General features: G+C 35.0%; 2 protein-coding genes across 2 annotated transcripts; one reads left to right on the plus strand and one right to left on the minus strand.

Annotated features, from left to right (window-relative positions):
- The first annotated feature begins 9,592 nt into the window (after window positions 1-9,592).
- LOC111893238 (sec-independent protein translocase protein TATA, chloroplastic) lies at window positions 9,593-11,437 on the plus strand. Its single transcript, XM_023889302.3, has 2 exons — window positions 9,593-10,076; window positions 11,154-11,437. Exons 1-2 carry the CDS (start codon window positions 9,750-9,752, stop codon window positions 11,280-11,282), a joined length of 456 nt encoding a protein of 151 aa, XP_023745070.1. The 5' UTR covers window positions 9,593-9,749; the 3' UTR covers window positions 11,283-11,437.
- Window positions 11,438-15,307: 3,870 nt separating this feature from the next.
- On the minus strand, window positions 15,308-18,494 carry LOC111893237 (probable mediator of RNA polymerase II transcription subunit 26c). The gene is made up of 9 exons (XM_023889301.3): window positions 17,640-18,494; window positions 17,497-17,565; window positions 17,323-17,405; window positions 17,154-17,224; window positions 17,022-17,080; window positions 16,911-16,944; window positions 16,676-16,815; window positions 16,111-16,198; window positions 15,308-15,620 (listed from the first exon to the last, which is right to left on the minus strand). Exons 1-9 carry the CDS (start codon window positions 18,030-18,032, stop codon window positions 15,511-15,513), a joined length of 1,047 nt encoding a protein of 348 aa, XP_023745069.1. The 5' UTR covers window positions 18,033-18,494; the 3' UTR covers window positions 15,308-15,510.
- Between the last annotated feature and the right edge of the window lie 1,328 nt (window positions 18,495-19,822).

Consider the following 19,822-nt stretch of genomic DNA (forward strand, 5'->3'; position numbering starts at 1 on the left):
GACACAACTGGGGAAATCTTTCCTCAAACTGGCCAAGTCACAGTCTCGATCGCTAATCTATATGAGAAGTTTATGGAGCTATTTGACGAACCAGAGAAAGCTACTCTCTCAGAAGCTGGTGCAGCAGATAACAAGGTAGACCACATAAAGCAAATTGTCGAAGATGATGCCAGGAGAATGAACGAAGGAGGATCGAATTCTGATGAACCTCCATCCAATGATGCTTCAGTCGAGGGGGAGCCAAGCTCACAAGTCGAGGGGGAGCCAAGCTCTACAACTGAAACCGAAAGTGCTTCTCCAACCGAAGGTGCATCAATGCTTGCAAGTCCAGCATCACAAGAAACCTCTGAACCTCAAGTTTCTCAAAGCTCATCAATCGAGGGGGAGCCTGATGATATGATGCTTGACTATGATAGCCAATCCGAGCCAGAAGAAATGATCAATGCTGAACTAGACCCAACCTTTGATCCAAATTATCCTCCTCTTACCAAATGGACCAGAGATCATCCTATCTCTCAAGTGGTTGGTGATGTCTCTAAAAAGGTTCTGACCCGATCACAACTGAAGGCAAAACAGACATCCTTATTTTCAAAAGTTGAGTTTTGTATATTTAACTCATTCGTATCAAAAGTTGAACCGAAGACAGTTAACACTGCCCTCGATCACTCTGACTGGGTTCAAGCAATGCAAGACGAACTGAACGAATTTGAAAGGAACAAAGTGTGGCGCCTCATTCCAACTCCTCCAGATGCTTCGGTTGTTGGTCTCAAATGGGTTTTTAGGAACAAAATGGACAAGGAAGGGAATGTTATAAGGAACAAAGCTCGTCTGGTTGTAAAGGGATACTGTCAGGAGGAAGGGATTGATTATGAAGAGACTTTCGCTCCTGTGGCTAGGCTTGAATCTGTAAGAATATTTCTTGCTTATGTTGCCCACAAAAACTTTGAAGTTTTCCAAATGGACGTCAAGTGTGCATTTCTTAATGGAGAACTCGAAGAAACGGTGTATGTGGAGCAACCTCCTGGGTTCGTGAACGAAAAGTATCCAAACCATTGTTATATTCTGGATAAAGCTGTGTATGGCCTTAAACAAGCTCCGAGAGCCTGGTATGAAACGCTAACTAAATTCTTAAAGATGTTTAAATTCAAACAAGGTTCGGTTGACCCAACCTTCTTTCGCAAAAAGGAAGGTAACCACCTTATGATCGTTCAAATTTATGTCGATGACATTATCTTTGGCTCTACTAATCCCAGCCTAACAGCTGAGTTCAGAAAGTTGATGGAGACTAAATTTGAAATGAGCTCAATGGGTCCTATTAACTTTTTCCTTGGTTTAAATATTAGACAGGGACCCGAAGGCATATTTATCAATCAGGAAGCTTACACGAAGACTCTCCTAGCAAAGTTTGGTATGATGGGAGACTCCAAAGTCAAAGTCCCAATGGCATTCGACACCAAGCTAACTCCATCTCTAGACAAACCGGCTGTTGATATCACGCTCTATCGTCAAATGATTGGCTCACTAATGTATCTTACTGCTAGCAGGCCTGACATCATGTTTTCTGTATGTTATTGTGCTCGATTTCAGGCAAACCCATGCGAACCTCACCTGCTTGCAGTGAAGAACATTTTACGCTATCTGAAGCGAACTGCCTCCTTAGGTCTATGGTATCCTTCCAACTCAGGCTTCTTCGTTCAAGCCTATTCTGATGCTGACCTTGGCGGATGTGGACTCGACAGAAAAAGCACCACTGGTGGCTGTCAATTCCTTGACGGGAAGTTGGTCAGCTGGCAATCCAAGAAACAAACGTGTGTGTCGTTGTCTACCGCTGAAGCGGAATACATAGCCGCTGCATCTTGCACCTCTCAATTGATTTGGATCCAGAGTCAACTTCGAGACTATGGACTCAATATGAAGAAGATCCCACTATATTGTGACTCTGAAAGTGCAATTAGGATCTGTCATAACCCAGTGCAACACTCTAAAACTAAACACATAGCACTGAGATATCACTTCATCAAAGATCACGTGGAAGATGGAAACGTCGAAGTTCATTTCGTAAGAACCACTGATCAACTGGCTGACGTCTTTACCAAAGCTCTTCCTGAAGCATCATTCAATAAAATCTTGCAAGGGCTAGGTATGATGGAATCAGAGTCAGTACCTCACACTACCTCTCAACCTCAAACGTAAGAAGCGAAACCAACCAAACGTTTGGGTTCGGTTAAATCATCTGTCTCACGCATCACTACGAAGGTAGTTTTCTTGGTTGTATACTACTTGTACAAAGTTTTTTTGTTGTTGTTGAAAATATTTTCCAATTGCTTGTCTAAATTTCTTGAACCGAAACCTACCGAAGGTTCGGGTTCGATTTTCCAAAATTTTGTTGAACCGAAACCTACCGAAGGTTCGGGTTCGGTTTTTCAAAATTTTCTTCAACCGAACGCTCGGGTTCAGTTTTTCAAAATTTTCTTCAACCGAAACCAACCGAACGCTCGGGTTCGGTTTTTCAAAATTTTCTTCAACCGAAACCAACCGAACGCTCGGGTTCGGTTTTTCAAAGTTTTCAAAAGTTTTTTTAAGTCCATTTTTTTCTTGCTTATTTTTTTTTCTATTTCAAAAACTCCAAAAATATTTTTTTTCTTTTCTCTTACTTTTGTTTGTGTGATTGTTCATTAATGGGGATATAATTATTGGATCACTTAAGTGTCCCTAGAAGCATGCTGCTGTATGTGTCTCAAGCCTCATAAGATTCTGAATAAAAGCCTTCATGACCTGGTATAAACAAACCTTGTCTTCCCAATAAGGCTACCATATTTATTCCAATCGTGAGCTACCTCACTCTCTTCTCACATGAGTTAAGAGTTTTCTGGTTGGTCCTTCTTTTTGCAGCTGAGGTACTTTATTTTCTTACACCATCTCCATTAAATTTCTCCATTACATTCGTTTCATCAACGTAACCCTTGAGACTCTCAGACATTACCACTGAGGTTTATGGTTACACAACAACTGTGTTTATGATCTTAGTTTCGTGCCACTACGAGCTGAGTGAAACCCAAAATTCAACACCAAATCTGAATTGACGGTGAACAATTTATTTGCTCAAGTTTTCACCAAAGAATTGACGGATGTACCTTCATGAAATCTCAACTTTTATTTTGTGTGATTCCTATGAAATTGTTAAACACCATAACATTTCTTCCCTTGGGATCCAGGTTTTCATTTTTTTTGAGATTTTCTATTTTCCAAGCCAATTTCAAATTAACTCCTACCTACTTGTTCAACAGACTACACCGGTCTCACAAGTACTTTGATCACTTTCTTTCTTATTTCAAGATTAGAATTGTTGCATCAAAGCGAAAGCCACCCTGAATTAGCCTAATTAAAAGAAGCCTTTCAACATTTCTTAATAAATGATTGATCGTAATTCAACGGGAATCCACCTTAACACTTTAAGGTCTCTCTTGACCTTGAAGGAAGAGATTCATGCCCAGGATTATTAGTTTCGTGTCATTATTGACATCACAGTAAATCCTAAAAAGAGTTGCTTTATTTCTTTTCTTTTTACACTCTTTTGCACGAAAATCTTTGATTTTCCAAAATTCCGTTACTAATTAATTTCAGGCTGATTTATTACTTTGGTGGTTAATTATGAAGCTGTGGTCAAAAATAATCCACGTGGGTAGTTAATTCAAAAGATGCCAATTTCAAGGGATTTAAAAAGGTTTAAAAGATAAGACGAAAGGTTGCTGACTCGGTGGGAGTTAAAAAGGTTTAATTTCAAACGACGGTAAAAATGGTGCGCGTGTGGATTTGAAACGCCCATACTTTTACTGACATCAAGGACGCGTGTGCGAATTTCAAGGGATTTCTCTCTGGCACTTAAAGGCGCGTGAGGATTTGAAACGGTTTTCCTCTGAAACGGCGCTTGTTGGGTGGCGTGATCCTAGGAATCTGACACTCTCTCTCCTACGTGATCATCGTATAGAAGATTTGAAACGATTTTTCTCTCTCCATTCCCTCACTATAAAAGGCAGTCAACACTCTCATTTACCTTTTTACTGCTTCCGGATTTTCTAGAGAGCAAAAACTCACAAAAGCTTCACTGTTCATCTTCTTCTTCTAATACCTTCAACAATGGCGGAATCATCCTCAGTCCATGCTACATCCCACATCCTTCCTATTCGTCCTCAACAATGCATGGTGATCGATCTCAACCCTCTGGCGTACGACTCCTACATGTCGCCGATCATCGAGTGCCTGAAGTACTCCCAAATCGCTCCGGCTCTCTCCAAAATTGAGTCGGTGCCCATGGCAACTCTCTCGCAGGTTTATGCGACTGCCTATTACAATAAAGCAGTCGACCGGGTGTTCTTTGAGGTTGCTGATCACAAGACCTCTATTTCTCGACAACGTTTCTGCACATTGCTGGGGTTGGCTGCTGACCCATCGAGAATTAATCCGGAGACGATTCCGGTTGGGCATCTTTACAGAATGTTCTACAATATGGGGTACACGGAGGTCCTCACCTCCGTCGCAAAGTTCAAGAAATCTTGTTTGCCGCCACAGTGGAATGGCATGTTCATAGTCCTCTTCAAGGGCTTGTCGGAACGGAGCTCAGGATCCGACGGTGCTAGTCGACTTTTCTTGTCGATCATGTATGCAGTTTACAACGGTGCCAACTTAGATTTTGGGTTGGTTCTTTGGCAACAGCTCCTCCAGAGCCTTTCTTCTTCATCACGACATTCTGAGGTGTCGTATGCCCGGTTCTGGACCCTAATCACAAAGTGGGCGATGGACAAGTTTGATATTCCTACTGCTGCTGGTGCATCGATGTCTTCTATTGGTACGTTTCATACCAAGAAGATCATCGTCTCTGATGCATCCAAATTCTCGTTCATTGGCTCTATTCCGGAGACAATGTATGGCGACGTTCCCTCTGACAGCAGGCTAATCCGGACGATCAAGGAGTTCAGGGCAACTGGACCAAGGGAACTCACATCGGAAATGCTGAAGTCCATCCACGATGCTGACAAACCGGTGAACAGGGGCAAAAAGGCGGACAAAGGGAAGCAAGTGACCAAAGCTGCTAAAGGTCCTTCTCCCAAGAAGAGGAAACAAACGAAACCTGCTCAGTCCCCGCAGCCGAAGAGAAGGAAGACTCAACCGAAGCGGAAGCTTATAATCCCTTCCTCTTCGAGTGCCTCAGAAGATGAGCATTCGGGTTCGGATGGCTCTCAAGGAGGCGCAACCCCTCAAAGAGGCAACACACCACCTCGCTCACCTACCCCAGAGATGGACCTTCATAATTCACCAGTTCCTTAACCTCCTCAAACCATCCCTACTTCCATTCCGACCATAATCCCCACTACCACTATTCCACCAACCTCTTTCCCTATACCACCACCCATTTTCACAGATACCACCACAACCACTACAAAGGTTACAACCAACGTATCTGATACGGGGGTTCATACCACTACAACCGAAACCCATACAACTGAACCTACCCATACTCAACCACCACCCGAAACTACCCCACCTCACACTCCACCTGAACCTACCAAAACCCCCACACCCCCAGCTTCACCACCCCCACCATCTCCAGATCATGCCTCTGATGGAGATAACCTGTTTCTTGGCGGAGACAACATGACCTTCGATTCGGTCTATTTTAGTCCGTTTCAGGTTCAGAGTGATGATGAAGATGATGCTCCAGTAACAAAGAAGCATCTTAAGGAGCTCAACGAGAAGGTTGACTTACTTCTCGCCTCATCTTCCAACCAACAGTCCTCGCTATCTGAAGCTGCACTTCAGAAGATTGTTGATGCCTTCTCCAGGGCTCAGCATGATTCGGTAGCCTCAACCACTGCAGCCATCGAAGCCTCTACCAAAGCCTGTGAGGCAGCGACCGAAAAAGTCGATAAACTATTCTCCGACGCCTCTTCTCTGTTGAAGTCATTACAGGAGAGTGCAGATTCTACCAAGACAACTTTGGAACCGATTCTTCAGCAATTGGCAAAGTTCGTCTCAACGGAGTTGACCTCGTTCGCCAACCTTCGCCAATCAATAAGCGACGACAACTCGGCCCTTCGTGCCTCTATTGATGAGCGCCTCACTAAGCTTCAGGAGGATCTCGCAGCTGATAATTCATTGATGGACGTTCTAGCAAGCAAAACCACCGCCCTAAAGGTCAAGAGCACTCAGCTTTCCAACTCTCAACAACAGCTGGAAACTCTTCGATCCGAAAGGGAGGCCATCCGGACATGTGTTTCGGATGTACACGCTGCATTATCCAACATCCTCGAAGCACACGATCCTATTCTAAACTATTCGGTGAGGAGAACCCTTGCTGAAAAACTTGCTCCTGCCTTGGCCCTTCTCAGCAAAATCGAAGGTTTACCTAGTTTCGTGTCCGATCCGAAACAAGGGGGAGAAGTAAAGTCCGGATCGAAACCACCTCCTTCTTCCAAAGCTGCTCACACAACCGAACCACCTCCAACTGGTCAAGCTTCGGGTTCGGGTGTGAAGGACAAAGGGAAAAACACAGCTGAAGATGAAGATGAAGATGATGAAACCATTGCTGACATGTTGAAACGAAAGAGCAGTCGCAATGCTGATGAAGATGCTAATCGTGTGGCGCGAGAGGCTGAAGAAGCTGAACGCAAGCAGAAGGAAGCCCACGATCTCCTCGAGAGCAGGAAGACTCTCTTCCCTGCCTGGACTCGGGAGCGCTTGATTAAAGAGGCCATAGATACTCCTAGCATCTTATGGCTCGAGCCGGTGATTTCGTTCGACTGCTATAATTCTGTTGATTCGCAGTTCGACATGCCGTTGACTCGAAAGGCGTTTATCTTCCACGCCTTCTCATGTATTTTTGAAGTCCCTCATCCGAACCCTAAGGTGGATAGGGAGTTGATCGAATTCTATCTGAAGGCTGCTCGTCCTCAGTACTTAACTTGGAGCGCCCAGAAGATAGTGAACGTTCGGGTCTTAAAGCCTTACACCGAAGGAAGATTCATAAACGTTCGGTTCAAGGTGATTCGAGGGTCTGCGAAAACTAAACACTTTATATCTCTGGCAGACTTACCGAATTTGAATCCTCATGATTGGATTGTTCTGCACAACATCCTCTTGACAAATGAAGCTGAATATGGTCCGATCATAGACCATCTCAAGAGGATGATTGTCTGTTACATCATGGAGGTTGCCCTTATGGATCAGGAGGTTGCCACAGTCTTCAAGAAGAAACCGAAGATAGCTCCTGTGGGATCGGCCAGTGATCTCAATCAAATGAATATGGGCAAGATCGACCCGAGACGCAATTCGGTTATGTTCACTAGAGCTGAAGGACAGAAATGTCTCTTCGCTTTAGCTGACAAACATCTTTACACCACTGCTTGTCTAGAGCATGTGTTATCGATCATTCGAAGGTGTAAAGAGAATGCAGCGGATGATGTTAAGTACTTCAACGACATGATCCAATGGTACATCAGGTTTAGGCAGACGATTCTGGCTCTTATCTCTCGTCTGTTTAACACTGTGAAGAAGAAGGTACCCGCCTCCGCTGCTGGCCCAAGTAACAAGTGAAGATCTCGCTCCAATTGACGCAAAGGGGGAGATTGTTGGGTTGAAGATTTGTTCAAGGGTTGCGTCTTTGGGCTCAGATAGTCATTTATGTAATTTTGTATTCCGGTTTTGGGCCTGTCCATACCGAGAGCCTGTTTTGTTTACTATATAAGTATATGCTTGCATGTATATTAGATTAATGATTTTAAGATTGATCTAGAGCGTAACGATAGTATTTACAGATTTCTTTGATCGTTCTTGTAACCTACTAATCCTCTACAGTTGATGTTCTTAATAGAGCTCTTCTGAGGATTTTGTTTTAATCATTCGACACGTTTGATTCTTTCTTGACTTGTTCTTATTTTCGTGTTCTTGCTGTTTTATATTTACTTACCTGTTTAAGATCTAATCGATCTTCAAAGATTAATGTTTTTAATCTCAACATTAATAATATGATTGGATAGTAATGGGTTGTGTGAAATAATAAATAAGAGATTGTGATAGGGCTATGTGAGATAGTGGTTGTGATAGGTTAGTAAAAGTTGTGCGAAATAATAAGTTGTGACTTGCCGTGCCTACCCAAAGTACTAATGCATTGTCGTGTTTATCTAAAAGTACTTTTGTACTGATGTGTTTATCCAAAAGTACTCTTGTACTACCGTGATTATCCAAAGGTAATCATGTGTTTCCGTGTTTACCCAAAGTACTAACGTATTGTCGTGTTGTGTCCAAAATATTATTGTACTGCCATGCATAATAATTTTAGGGTAATATATATGACTATTGTCAAAGATCCTTTAGAATTGATTTCTCAAGATCATCATCCTAGGATTACAAAGTTAGAATAACGTGAATGGGGTAGCTAGGTTATTTAAATGTTGAAGATTATATAATTAAAGATTATAATATTGTGGGTTGAAAACCCTATGTGCTCACCAGGTTTCCCAACCTAACCCACTCAGTTTCTTTGTATTACAGGTAACGATACGAAGGTACTGATATATAATGTAATTATCTGGCGAGAGATTTAAGGAATTCGTAGGTTGCAAGAATATTGATGTAAGGTCTGTTTATGCTTATGTTTTGTATCAGTTATGATATCTCTAGTTTTAATAATCAATGAAAAACATTTCTCTTTGGGAATACATTTTATGGGACAAATTCTGCATTTATAAAGATCACTCTGATTTAAAATAAGCATAAAGAAAAAGTTTTACAATTGGCAGTAGGGGATGTCACAGTTCATGCGCTCCAATACATATGCTTCTCTCTTTACTTTGACTACAAATTGTCATCAAGCCAGCCACATGAAGCTGTGTGTTCCTGGTCATTCATCTTTCACTGGTCTCGGAGAATTGAACGTTACTCCTACTCTCTACATCCATATTTAAGAATTCTCATGACATAACATCACAATCGTTTCTCCTCTGTGTCTCTCTTGTGTCACAACACTAATGAACGACTAACCTTGATGTATAATATGTGTATCTATATAACGTATATATGTTTTAGGTTTGAGGCATATAATGCGAATGGGAAGCAAGAACGTTTAACTAAGGTTATTACCCCCTTACTTCTCATGTTCCCACAACGATCAAGTGAGAAAATGAAAGAGATTGCACAACTGTTGTGAACTGATATTACGGTGTATGATCTCTGGTGATTGTGTTATATATAATCCGACAACAACAAAGTTAATAAAAAGTGTGGTATTTTTTGAACATTTTGAAAATTTCGTTACGTTTTTAAGTCATTTTTCCATTTACTTGAAGCAACCGGTTACCACAAGGTTTTATTTGGACAAATACGTACTTCGTTGGTATTCTATGTACAAATAATATATTTTAATGTACTAAAAAAAACAACAGTGATACTTTTAAATATTTTGAAAATAAATACAAATGGTTATCTACCGTAACCGATTCAATGGTATTTTGTGTTGTAAAACTTCCTTACCTTTCTCCGTTTCATCTTTTTACCATTACATGACATTCTGCTATATAACTAACTGATAACATATACATAGATGTTTTAGGCATATAACGACGTCGTCCTGGTCAGGCACAAAAATCCTTCCCACAGTTTCCTCATTCATTTATCCAATAATCCATTTCCGATAACCACACCACCACCACCACCAAAAGTACAAACCATCCACCGCCGCCCAAGACCAGTCGTAAATGGCGATTTCCTCCGCCGCACCAACTCTCACCTTACCCTACACACCATCCATCATAAATCGCACTTCACCATCAACAAAAACCTTATCCTTTTCTTCTTCCAATTCATCTTTCTTCACCAACACCCTCAAACCCTTGACCATCGCCCATGGAAACAGATCCAATCTGCTCAATGGAAAGAAAAAGGGTTTATCTTGTACCTGCTTGTTCGGACTTGGAGTGCCGGAGCTTGTGGTTATTGCTGGCGTCGTCGCCCTCGTTTTCGGTCCCAAAAAGTTGCCGGAGGTTGGCCGTAGTATTGGGAAAACGGTCAAGAGCTTCCAACAGGTCTCTTTACTTCTTTCATCGATTATCACGTATCTATTGATTAATATCGATTGCTTATTTGAACTACAATTTCATGTCATATTCCAAATAATTGACACTCACGAAACACTGAATAGAATTTGAAGATGAATAATTGACATATAATTGAATCAAATCAGATCATACGATTTTGCTCATCAAATGGAAACCACTTTATTGAAAGGTTTCATTGTGTTTCATTATTTGAGTTACAGCAACCTGATTGCATTCAGACAATTCCTTAATAGAGAAGGGAAACGAGTCTTTTCTATTAAGTCATTTACAAATTTTTGCTCATTTATTTTTTTCCTTCTATTTCTCAAAGTTTGATTTCATTTTCTCAATATTTTAAATTGTCATTTATCCCATATAGAACACCAATTCATGGAAAAAAGAATAAAAATCTACCTAATTATAACAATGTCATCCAATTAAAAAGCAATTTTCACTGCTATTATTAGGTAAGCTTTTCATAGTAAAATGCCATGATACTTTTTTTTTTAAACCACAATGTTATAATTCAGTATATATGTTAAAGTACAATGTTTTGATAACAAAAAAAAAATGAAAGTAAGAAATGAAACTATGATTAACAAATAATGAAAGTGTGTTGCTATTTCATGTATCTATCCCTAATTTTAATAACACTCTTCTCAACTTCTTTCCTTTTATAACTTACTTCGAGAAGAAGAGAAGGCGCACGATATTAATTTTTTTTAAATTTTTTACAATATTGACATTTCTTAGGGTTTGTCAATTTCCACTTTTGGAAAGGGCCGACCTTTTATTTGTGCTCAAAGTTTATATTATTGCTACTTATATAAACGCATATTTGAACGTCACTTGATTGTAGTGTTTTTTATCATCAAAATCAAAGTCTTTAGCTTGAATGATACACAACCGACCCCTAATACAAGAAGAACGACTTAATACAGAAAGTCAGATAAATAAGGCTTTCCCCATTAAGTCATAACTCATTTTCCCACGCGTGATATCATTATTTGAAACAAGTTCTAAAAATCATTTTTGACAAAATTTAATTTGATTACATTTGTGCAGGCGGCAAAAGAATTTGAAACGGAGTTGAAAAACGAACCCGAGTCAGTAGTCGAGTCTTCGGATGTAAGTGTAGTCAATAAGCAAGAACCCGAAGACTCTAAAGTGCCAAGTACTAAGGAGAGTTTGTAGAGAAAGAGAGAGTAATGAGTTGCTCAATGTTGTTCATGTAAACACGTTTTAGGAAATGTTTGATAGTTATAAATTGCATTTATTTTGTGTTGAATGAATTTCATTCATGGTGGTTGGATAAGTATTTATGAGAAGTCATTTTTGGTTGAGTTTCATTTTACTTTTGGATATTGTGTGTGACCTAACGTAGAGAAAATATGCCCTGTGCTTGGTTCCAATGTGGTATACCGGTAGAAATGGTCAACAGTTCAAATCTTAACGGTTTTTAGACTTGCAGTATGAGAGTTACAATTTCAATCCCTTTTAGATGTCTATAAGGGGCACAAGAAACTTTTCTTAGAATACAAAATATTCTATAAATACAATTTTTTTTTGAATATATATATATATATATATATATATATATATATATATATATATATATATATATATATATATATATATATATATATATATATATACTAGTTTATAACCTGTGGAAACCACGGTTACAAAATTAATTAAATATTCATAGTAAAAAATTCAAAATTATTAATCAATTATTTTATATAAAATTTTAAATACATTACTAATTAAGAGATTTTTTTTATTAGTTATGTAAAATTATAATTATTGATTCAAATAAATATGTGTAATTAATTTATCATATATATTAGACTCTTTTTATTTGTGAACTAATGAAAACAATAATATAAAATTTGAAATTTAAAATTTAAAATAAAGAATAAATAGATTGATAAATAACATCACATTAATTAGGAGGTTTAATGAATTTAAAATGGAGAATTAATAGAATGACAAGTGGCATCATATTAATTAGGAATTCTAATATTATGACACTTGGCAAAAGGACTACTCTTTTATTAGTATAGAATATATATATATATATATATATATATATATATATATATATATATATATATATATATATATATATATATATATATATATATATATATATATATATATATATTGTTGAGGTTATATTTAGATATTTCAAGTGAATTTATGATGTTACAACTTAGGTTAAACAAATGGAGGTTAAATTTATTCCTAATTGCATACTAGCTACAAAACTAATTGTTAGCCGATAAGATATCAGGTGATAAACCCTTAGCTTTGTTAGCTACAAAGCTATTTGTCAGCTGATAAGATATTAATTGATAAACTAGCCAATAAATATAACATTTGGTAAAAATTAGCTATTTGTTAGCTGATAAGATATTAATTGATAAACTAGCCAATAAATATAATGTTTGGTAAAAATTAATTGATAATTAGTTTGGGAAATGTAAAATGATATATAAAGGTCTATAAAAAAAATCAGTTTCATAACTAATAAATACTATATTTAAAATGATTTATACATATAAAAAAAGTCATAAGCTTGTTGATATGCTAAGCCAATTTTTTTTTATTTTATAAAGTTAGCTTATAACCTAATTTTTTGTTTACCAAATATTACAATCCAAAAAAATTGAAAAAAAATCTCTACTTGTGATATGTCAAACATAACTTTAATAAAGATGTTAAAGAAATCAATATGTGAATCAAAGTAAGCTTATACCATTAGAGTTCAACTTAAGGAGGGAAAAAAAGAAATGGATGGAAGTGAAAAAAAAAAAAAAAAAAATTGTGTTCCATAATTTCATTAATGGAAGAAAATAGAAAAAAAATTAGTAACAAGTTTTGTGGATTAGTTCGTATATACCTCAAGATAGATATTGTGTGAGACAAAGAATTTTCTTTTAGAAAATTGCAACATTAAGAATCTTTAGAAAGAAGTCCATGTCTATCTTATATATAAAATTAACCAGATAATATTTGCATATCTTCACCAAACTGAATATATAATCATAAAATTGACCAAAATGATGTATTCCAGTAATCAAACTAACCATGTTTTTCTGACATTTTTACACAAAATAATAATCAACATTGCAATAACTCTCACTGTGAATCGCTTTTAGAATGGTCATCAGCACAGAAAACCTTCTAATATGTATTCGTCTTCAAGGCGAAATGTAATTAAATGAAGCTTCTTCCGTATATTTAAGTAACAAGGAGCATGATATATGCACAAACATGTACTTGTCTTAAATCTCTTAGTTAATAGGAATGATTGGTTGATGAAAGTGAAATTATAGTTTAAAATGATTGCAAAAATAAATAAAAAAAACACTACATTTTGACTTTAAAAGAAAACAAATACCATTAAAACTAGAGAGTTACACTAATAAAAATAACAAGAAATCAACTTTAGATCATATTTTTATAGCATCAAGTGGGAATTTATCTTAAAGGAGTCATAAACAATTGCTTGAAAAGTAACGAAAATATATATAGTTCTATAATTCATGAGTAAGTTATACGAATGCATCAAGTGGGAATTTATCTTAAAGGAGTCATAAACAATTGCTTGAAAAGTAACGAAAATATATATAGTTCTATAATTCATGAGTAAGTTATACGAATGGTCCCTGTGGTTTAGGGTAATTTAGACATTTGATCTCTAACTTATTTTTTAATTCTTATTTTTTTAATTTGTAAGGTCCCTACTGTTTGTTTTTGTTAAGCGTTTGGTCTCTATCTTATCTAAAAAGATTGCCCTTTTAAATAAAATCACCCCCAATCTTACATTTTCACCTTACCTTACATACCCCACAATTTTTCATATTTAAATAATAGTCTTTTTAGGTAAGATATGGATCAAACGCGTAACAAATATAAACAACAGAGACCAAACGCGTAACAAAAAACAAACAGTAAGAACCTTCTAAATTAAAAAAATAAGTTAAGGATCAAGCATGTAAATTACCCCAAATCATAAGGATTATTCGTGTAATTTACTCATAATGCATCAACAAGTCAAATGTTAGCTGGCTGAGATATAAAAATGGTCTACCATCGAAAGTAGATACGAACAACTCAGCGAAGAAGGTATGCAACTTGTGTTCTTGTACGGAGCCCACAGTTTTGTTTTGCTCTATTTGTGATATTTTTTGTATTATTATGGATAATGACCACTCAAACGACTATAGATGATAAGGTAATTGAATTTAATTCTAATGTTTTTATATATATTTAACTAATATTTTCAGAAAAAAAAAATGTTAATCTTTTGACAGTTGTTACTTAAAAAATAGTTTAAAAACAATTTATACTAATTCATTATTAATATATCTACATCATGACTTGCACATCCTTTAAATATCTACATCATGACTTAAACTCAAAAGATTTTGGTTGCATGTGAACGAAATCGGAACATTAAATACACCACTCACGCTACACTTGATTGTTCATTAATCAAAATTCAATGTTTGATTTAACAATATTTATTAAATTATTTAAAGGGCGATATGTTATGTACAAGATTCATTAATTAAAATTGAGTAATAATTTACAAAAATAAAAAATAAATAAATAAATAAAGCTGTTTCCTAATATAAGAATTTATATTAAGTTAAACAATAAACACATTTAATTTTCTATGACGAACAAACATCTAAAATATTTTACTTTATTAGAATTAATAGTGACATTTTCTGAACGCATTAACTTTCAAACCAATAACGTGATAACAAAAATAATATTAAAGTAAAAAACAATATAAAAAGGTAACTTTACACAAATGACCACATTTATTTTATGTATAAAAATTTGCAAATCTACCTAATTATAGGTATAAAAATTACTTTGTATTGATAATGGGTACAATTTTCAAAGTACAATGGTATAATAAGAACAAATGAAAATACAATGTTATAATAAACAGATTAATGAAAGTACACTGTTAGTTTTAGTATTCAACCCAAATATATCTATGAAATCCTTTTTTTAAGAAATGAAGATGACAAAACTCCAAAATTAGCTACTTCTAAGAATAAAACAAAACTGATTTTTAATGAGAAATAGTAAAATTTAAAAGACACAAAAGGAACCCAAAACCCATACTTATACAAAATAGCTTTTTAAAGTACCAAAAAAGTAGTAGACAATAAAACTACAGTATGTAGATAGAATTAGAATGGTAAGCCTTTTTTCAGAACCATCATTTCCAATAACTCAGAGAAAAGTACAACTTCTAAAGCATAAGGGTACAAGTGAACATTGCATGATTGCTCTAGATATGGTCATTTAAGCGTTGGAAAATATGACTTACCACCATTATAGAAGATAAGAAAACTATTTTTTTTTCTTTTTTTTATGGAACAAAAAAAAAACATCATCTATGATGCCTCCCTTGAAAATTGCCTTTATTCTTGGCAATGAAACCATTCTTTGGCTTTGGTATCTCATGAATATCCATCACTTGTATTGTCCTTTGCTTTTTCGCTTCAGCAAACACAATAGATAAATGATGATGTCAGCCAAAAAAAATAGCAACATAATTTCATTTATTGTGTATTTAACAACATACTTTAATTTCTTTCTATCACAACATTGCAAGAAATAGCAACATTTTCTTGTTAACAATATCATTCAAATATAAAGAATGTTTAATGGCTAAAATTGAAAAGATTTTTTCGAAAGTATAATGTTTTGATAAGAAAAAAAAAATTGGAAGCACAGTGTTGTAATAGAAAGAAATTAAAGTAGGATGCTATAACACATAGAAAAATAAAACTACACTGTTCTTTGTTGCATTTATCCTTTTTTTTTTTAGTTTAAAGCATTGTACTTTGAAAACTCTACCATTAGGATGCATTTATAATAAATAAAATTATGAAAATGTGTTGCTATTTCTTGCATTTAACACGAATAATAGTGATAATGATAACATTCCCAAAAAAAATAATAAATAAATAAATAAAAATAAACAAACCATTTTGGACTTCTTGGTAGTTCTCTTGAAGCCGCTTTGTAGCCGATGCTAGCCGATCACGTTCAATGTTTTGATCCTTGCGTGGTCGCTGTAAAAGTCCCGAGTAACTTGTAAGCATTTTAAAATGACAAAATTGCAAAAATAGTCCCTATGGTATGTCGAAAATTGCCACTTTGGTCCAAAAAGGTTTGGACTTGCACCAGTGGTCCAAAACTTTGATTTTGTTGCGAGTTTGGTCCAATTTGTTTTGTATTTTTTTTTTTTAATGATGATTTTCCCCTTTGTATTTTCTTTCTTCAATTTTTTTTATTACAGAAATCAAACTCGCAAGTGGCAAATTTCGGTATGCCACAGGGACCATTTTTGCAATTTTGTCTTTTAAAATAATACTAAATGCAATAAATAGCAACGCTCTTTCACATAGTCGTTTATATAGCATCTTACTTTCGTTTCTTTCTACTACAACATCCTACTTTCTACTTTTTATTTATTTATTTATTTTTATCATGACATTAAATCTACCTAATTTCCACTCATTATAAATATGTGAAGGAGGAGGATTTACATTTTGAGGAGCAGAAGCAGAAGCATTCATGGGAGGATAAGACTGGGATACAGGTCTTGAGGGTGTTTCTCTCTTGGGAATCACACTTTTTGGCCTCATGTCTGTTTCAGTATTCATCTTTTCAAATCCAGGACTCCAATCTACAATTATTTCATTTTGACCAATGAATTTATCAAAAATTATACTCCACATGAGACTCTTGATGAGTTGAATTGGATTTGATTCGATACTTAACTGTGTGGATTTGGAGAGTAGCCGAAATCGGGGCCCTGTAGAAAAACTTGAATTATTAGATGGTTGTGATTTACAGAAAGCAAAACTCTTAGATTCTCTGTTTCAGTTTCACCTGTTGTTGACCATTTTGACCTTTCCTTTGTATATTTTGTATTAAAGGTGAGTCTCCATCTGTAAGCATTAATCAAATGTGAAATCAATTAGAATTGAAGCTGAATGTGATGATTTATAAAACAAGTGTTACCTGTTAGAGAAGAATGTTGAAGATCGGTGTGGGATGAACCTACCCACTCATCCACTAATTCTTTCCATTTTCTGTAACAATGAAAAACAACAAAAATGGTGTTTAAGTTTAACAGTTTTATAAGTCAACGATATATTTTCCATATTTGTTTGAATTCAAAATGACTAACCTCACAAGGTGCTTCACCAGTGTTCTTACTTCGTTTGATGGATGCTTACGCAGTCGATTCACATGCCTTCCTATATCAGTTTCCTGAATTAAAGTTTTGGAATTCATATTATCACTATCTTTGATTCATGAGATCGATATTAAAGGAAAAGAGATAGAAAAAGGTTTCGATTACCTTAAGGCCTTTGAACGTTAGATCCATGTCGGAAAGGGTTTGAAGCAAGTCGATCACGGAATCCTCACTCTGTTACATGAACAATAGAACCATTTGAGAAAAAAAAAAAAGTGAGTAGAGGTAAATGGGATTAGGAATTAAACCTGGTGTGGATCTTCGAGCTGTTCTTTGATCCTGAGAATTTTGGTCTGCTCATCATCGAATAATCCCCCGTATGGATCTTGTTCTTCATCTTCTTCCTCATCTTGAGGAATCGACTGCGGAGTTAAAGGAGAATCGCCTCCTCCTCCTCCTTCATCGTCGTTTACCTCTTTTGTAATCGTCCGACCGACGCCATTCGGCTGCTGCTGAGGATTTACATTCACGTCACAACTGCGACACTGCTGCTGTGCATAAAGTCGTTCCACAATTCCGTCTCTCCGATGCTTGAGCTCGCCGGAATATTCCATTGAAGCTACGGTTATCGCCGCGTCGATTATTCCCCAAACATCAAGTCCTGAACTCGATAAAATCGACCTAAATTCATCCAAATCCATTCTCTAATCTCTAAAACCACACTCCCTCTCCTCTCTCTCTCACACACACACAACGATGACTGAATCAAGAGCTGATTGAATCACACAGACTACGAGATCCGAGAATTAAAAAAAAAAAAAAAATCATAAACGTCATATCAGAAAACAACTAATCCGCCGGCAGCCGTCGACGATCACTGTAAAAACACCATCCGATCGACTGACAACAATTTAACAGGTAAAAACAAAAATAACGAATTGTTCAAACAAAACGGAAGAAAACAGAAATCCGGGTAGAAATTTAACAAAATGTAACGAGGATATCAAACGATTCAGTTTATGAAGATCAAGTGAATGTTAGGTATTAAGTAAATTAGGTTTATTTTTTTGAGTATTAGCGCCGATATATGATATACATATGTATTAAAATGAATGAAAATGAATGCTTGAGAGTTGAGCGAAAAGGTGTGGGGTCCTTCCGGTCATTCCGTTATCCTTTTGACCTATTTGTACACTTTCCTGAGTGTTCTTTGTCTGCGTTGCTGTATTATGCATGTATCTTCTTCATTCTTTGATTTTTTATGTTTGTATTTTTAAGTTTTGAAAGTATGTTGTAATTTATTATAGCTTATAGTACATATCATATTTTTATATTAAATTATTTTCGTTAATAAATTTCTAGGTTTGAGACTCATGTATTACATGAGTTTAATTAAAAAAAATAAATATGAAATTTTAATAATTTGAATGGTTTGAATTTATAAGAAAAATAATAAAAATTTTGAATTAATAAAAGTAATGAGACTTTAATGTATTGAATACATTACATATATAAACCATTTCTAATAAATACTTTACATATATATTACCTTACATATTAAATGTGAAATTTTAATTTAATAAAATGAAAAATACAATAAAATGACAAGTGGAAAATAAAAAATTTAAAAATTCTAGAAAATGACATGTGTCCAAATGAATGAGAAGAGGACATGTGGCAAAAAAAACTTTCATTTATTATAGTAGATTGTGATAAAAAATATATTATAATCATCTATCGTTACCGTTTACAATATGGTTTTTTAGTTTTGAGATCTACCTAACAAATTACATTCATATTAATTTGAACTTTTAAACTTTTTAGTAAATTTAATTTAGTTCAAGGATATTTTAGTATGTGCCTTAAAGACATATAAACAAGAAAAACTGATATTAACGATTATTTATTCTAGTCTTTGGGTGACTTGGAAGACGTAAATTTTTAGAAACGATATGCAAGTGGTCATGTTGATGGCATAAGATATTTGTGCTACCACTTTTAATTAGATCAAATGTAGTTTTATGTATAATAATTTTGATTGGTTTGGTTGTTGTATGTCTTTCTCTTTAAACTCTTTTATGTCTTGAGTTTTTTTGTGTTAATATATATTTTGTCAATTAATGTTTTTTTATATGTTTCTTTAAGCCACATGTTATAAAATAGTTATCCATATACTAATAAAAGAGTTTTTTTTTATCACATGTTATCATATTAGACCTCTTAATTAATGTTTTGTCACTTGTCAATCTATTAGTTATTTATTTTAAATTTATTAGACATCATCATTAATGTGATGCTATTTGTCATTATATTTATTCTTTATTTTAAATTTAAATTTTAAATTTATATTATTGATTTTATTAATTTGGAAATAAAAAATGTCTAATATATATTAAAAATGAATTTTACATATTTATTTGAATCAATGATTATAATTTCACATAACTAATAAAAATATCTCTTAGTTAATAATTTATTTAAAATAGTTGAT

Source organism: Lactuca sativa, chromosome 5 (genome assembly GCF_002870075.4).
Source record: "Lactuca sativa cultivar Salinas chromosome 5, Lsat_Salinas_v11, whole genome shotgun sequence".
NCBI lineage: Eukaryota > Viridiplantae > Streptophyta > Magnoliopsida > Asterales > Asteraceae > Lactuca > Lactuca sativa.

Excerpts from the sequence above, each read along its gene's own strand:
- LOC111893237 (XM_023889301.3), bottom strand. The coding sequence starts at position 18,032 with ATGGATTTGGATGAATTTAGGTCGATTTTATCGAGTTCAGGACTTGAT. Across the intron at positions 16,945-17,021 it reads GTCAAAATGGTCAACAACAG|GGCCCCGATTTCGGCTACTC; the intron begins GTGAAACTGAAA and ends GTTTTTCTACAG. Across the intron at positions 16,199-16,675 it reads CTGCTTCTGCTCCTCAAAAT|CGACCACGCAAGGATCAAAA; the intron begins GTAAATCCTCCT and ends GGACTTTTACAG.
- LOC111893238 (XM_023889302.3), top strand. The coding sequence starts at position 9,750 with ATGGCGATTTCCTCCGCCGCACCAACTCTCACCTTACCCTACACACCA. Across the intron at positions 10,077-11,153 it reads CGGTCAAGAGCTTCCAACAG|GCGGCAAAAGAATTTGAAAC; the intron begins GTCTCTTTACTT and ends ACATTTGTGCAG.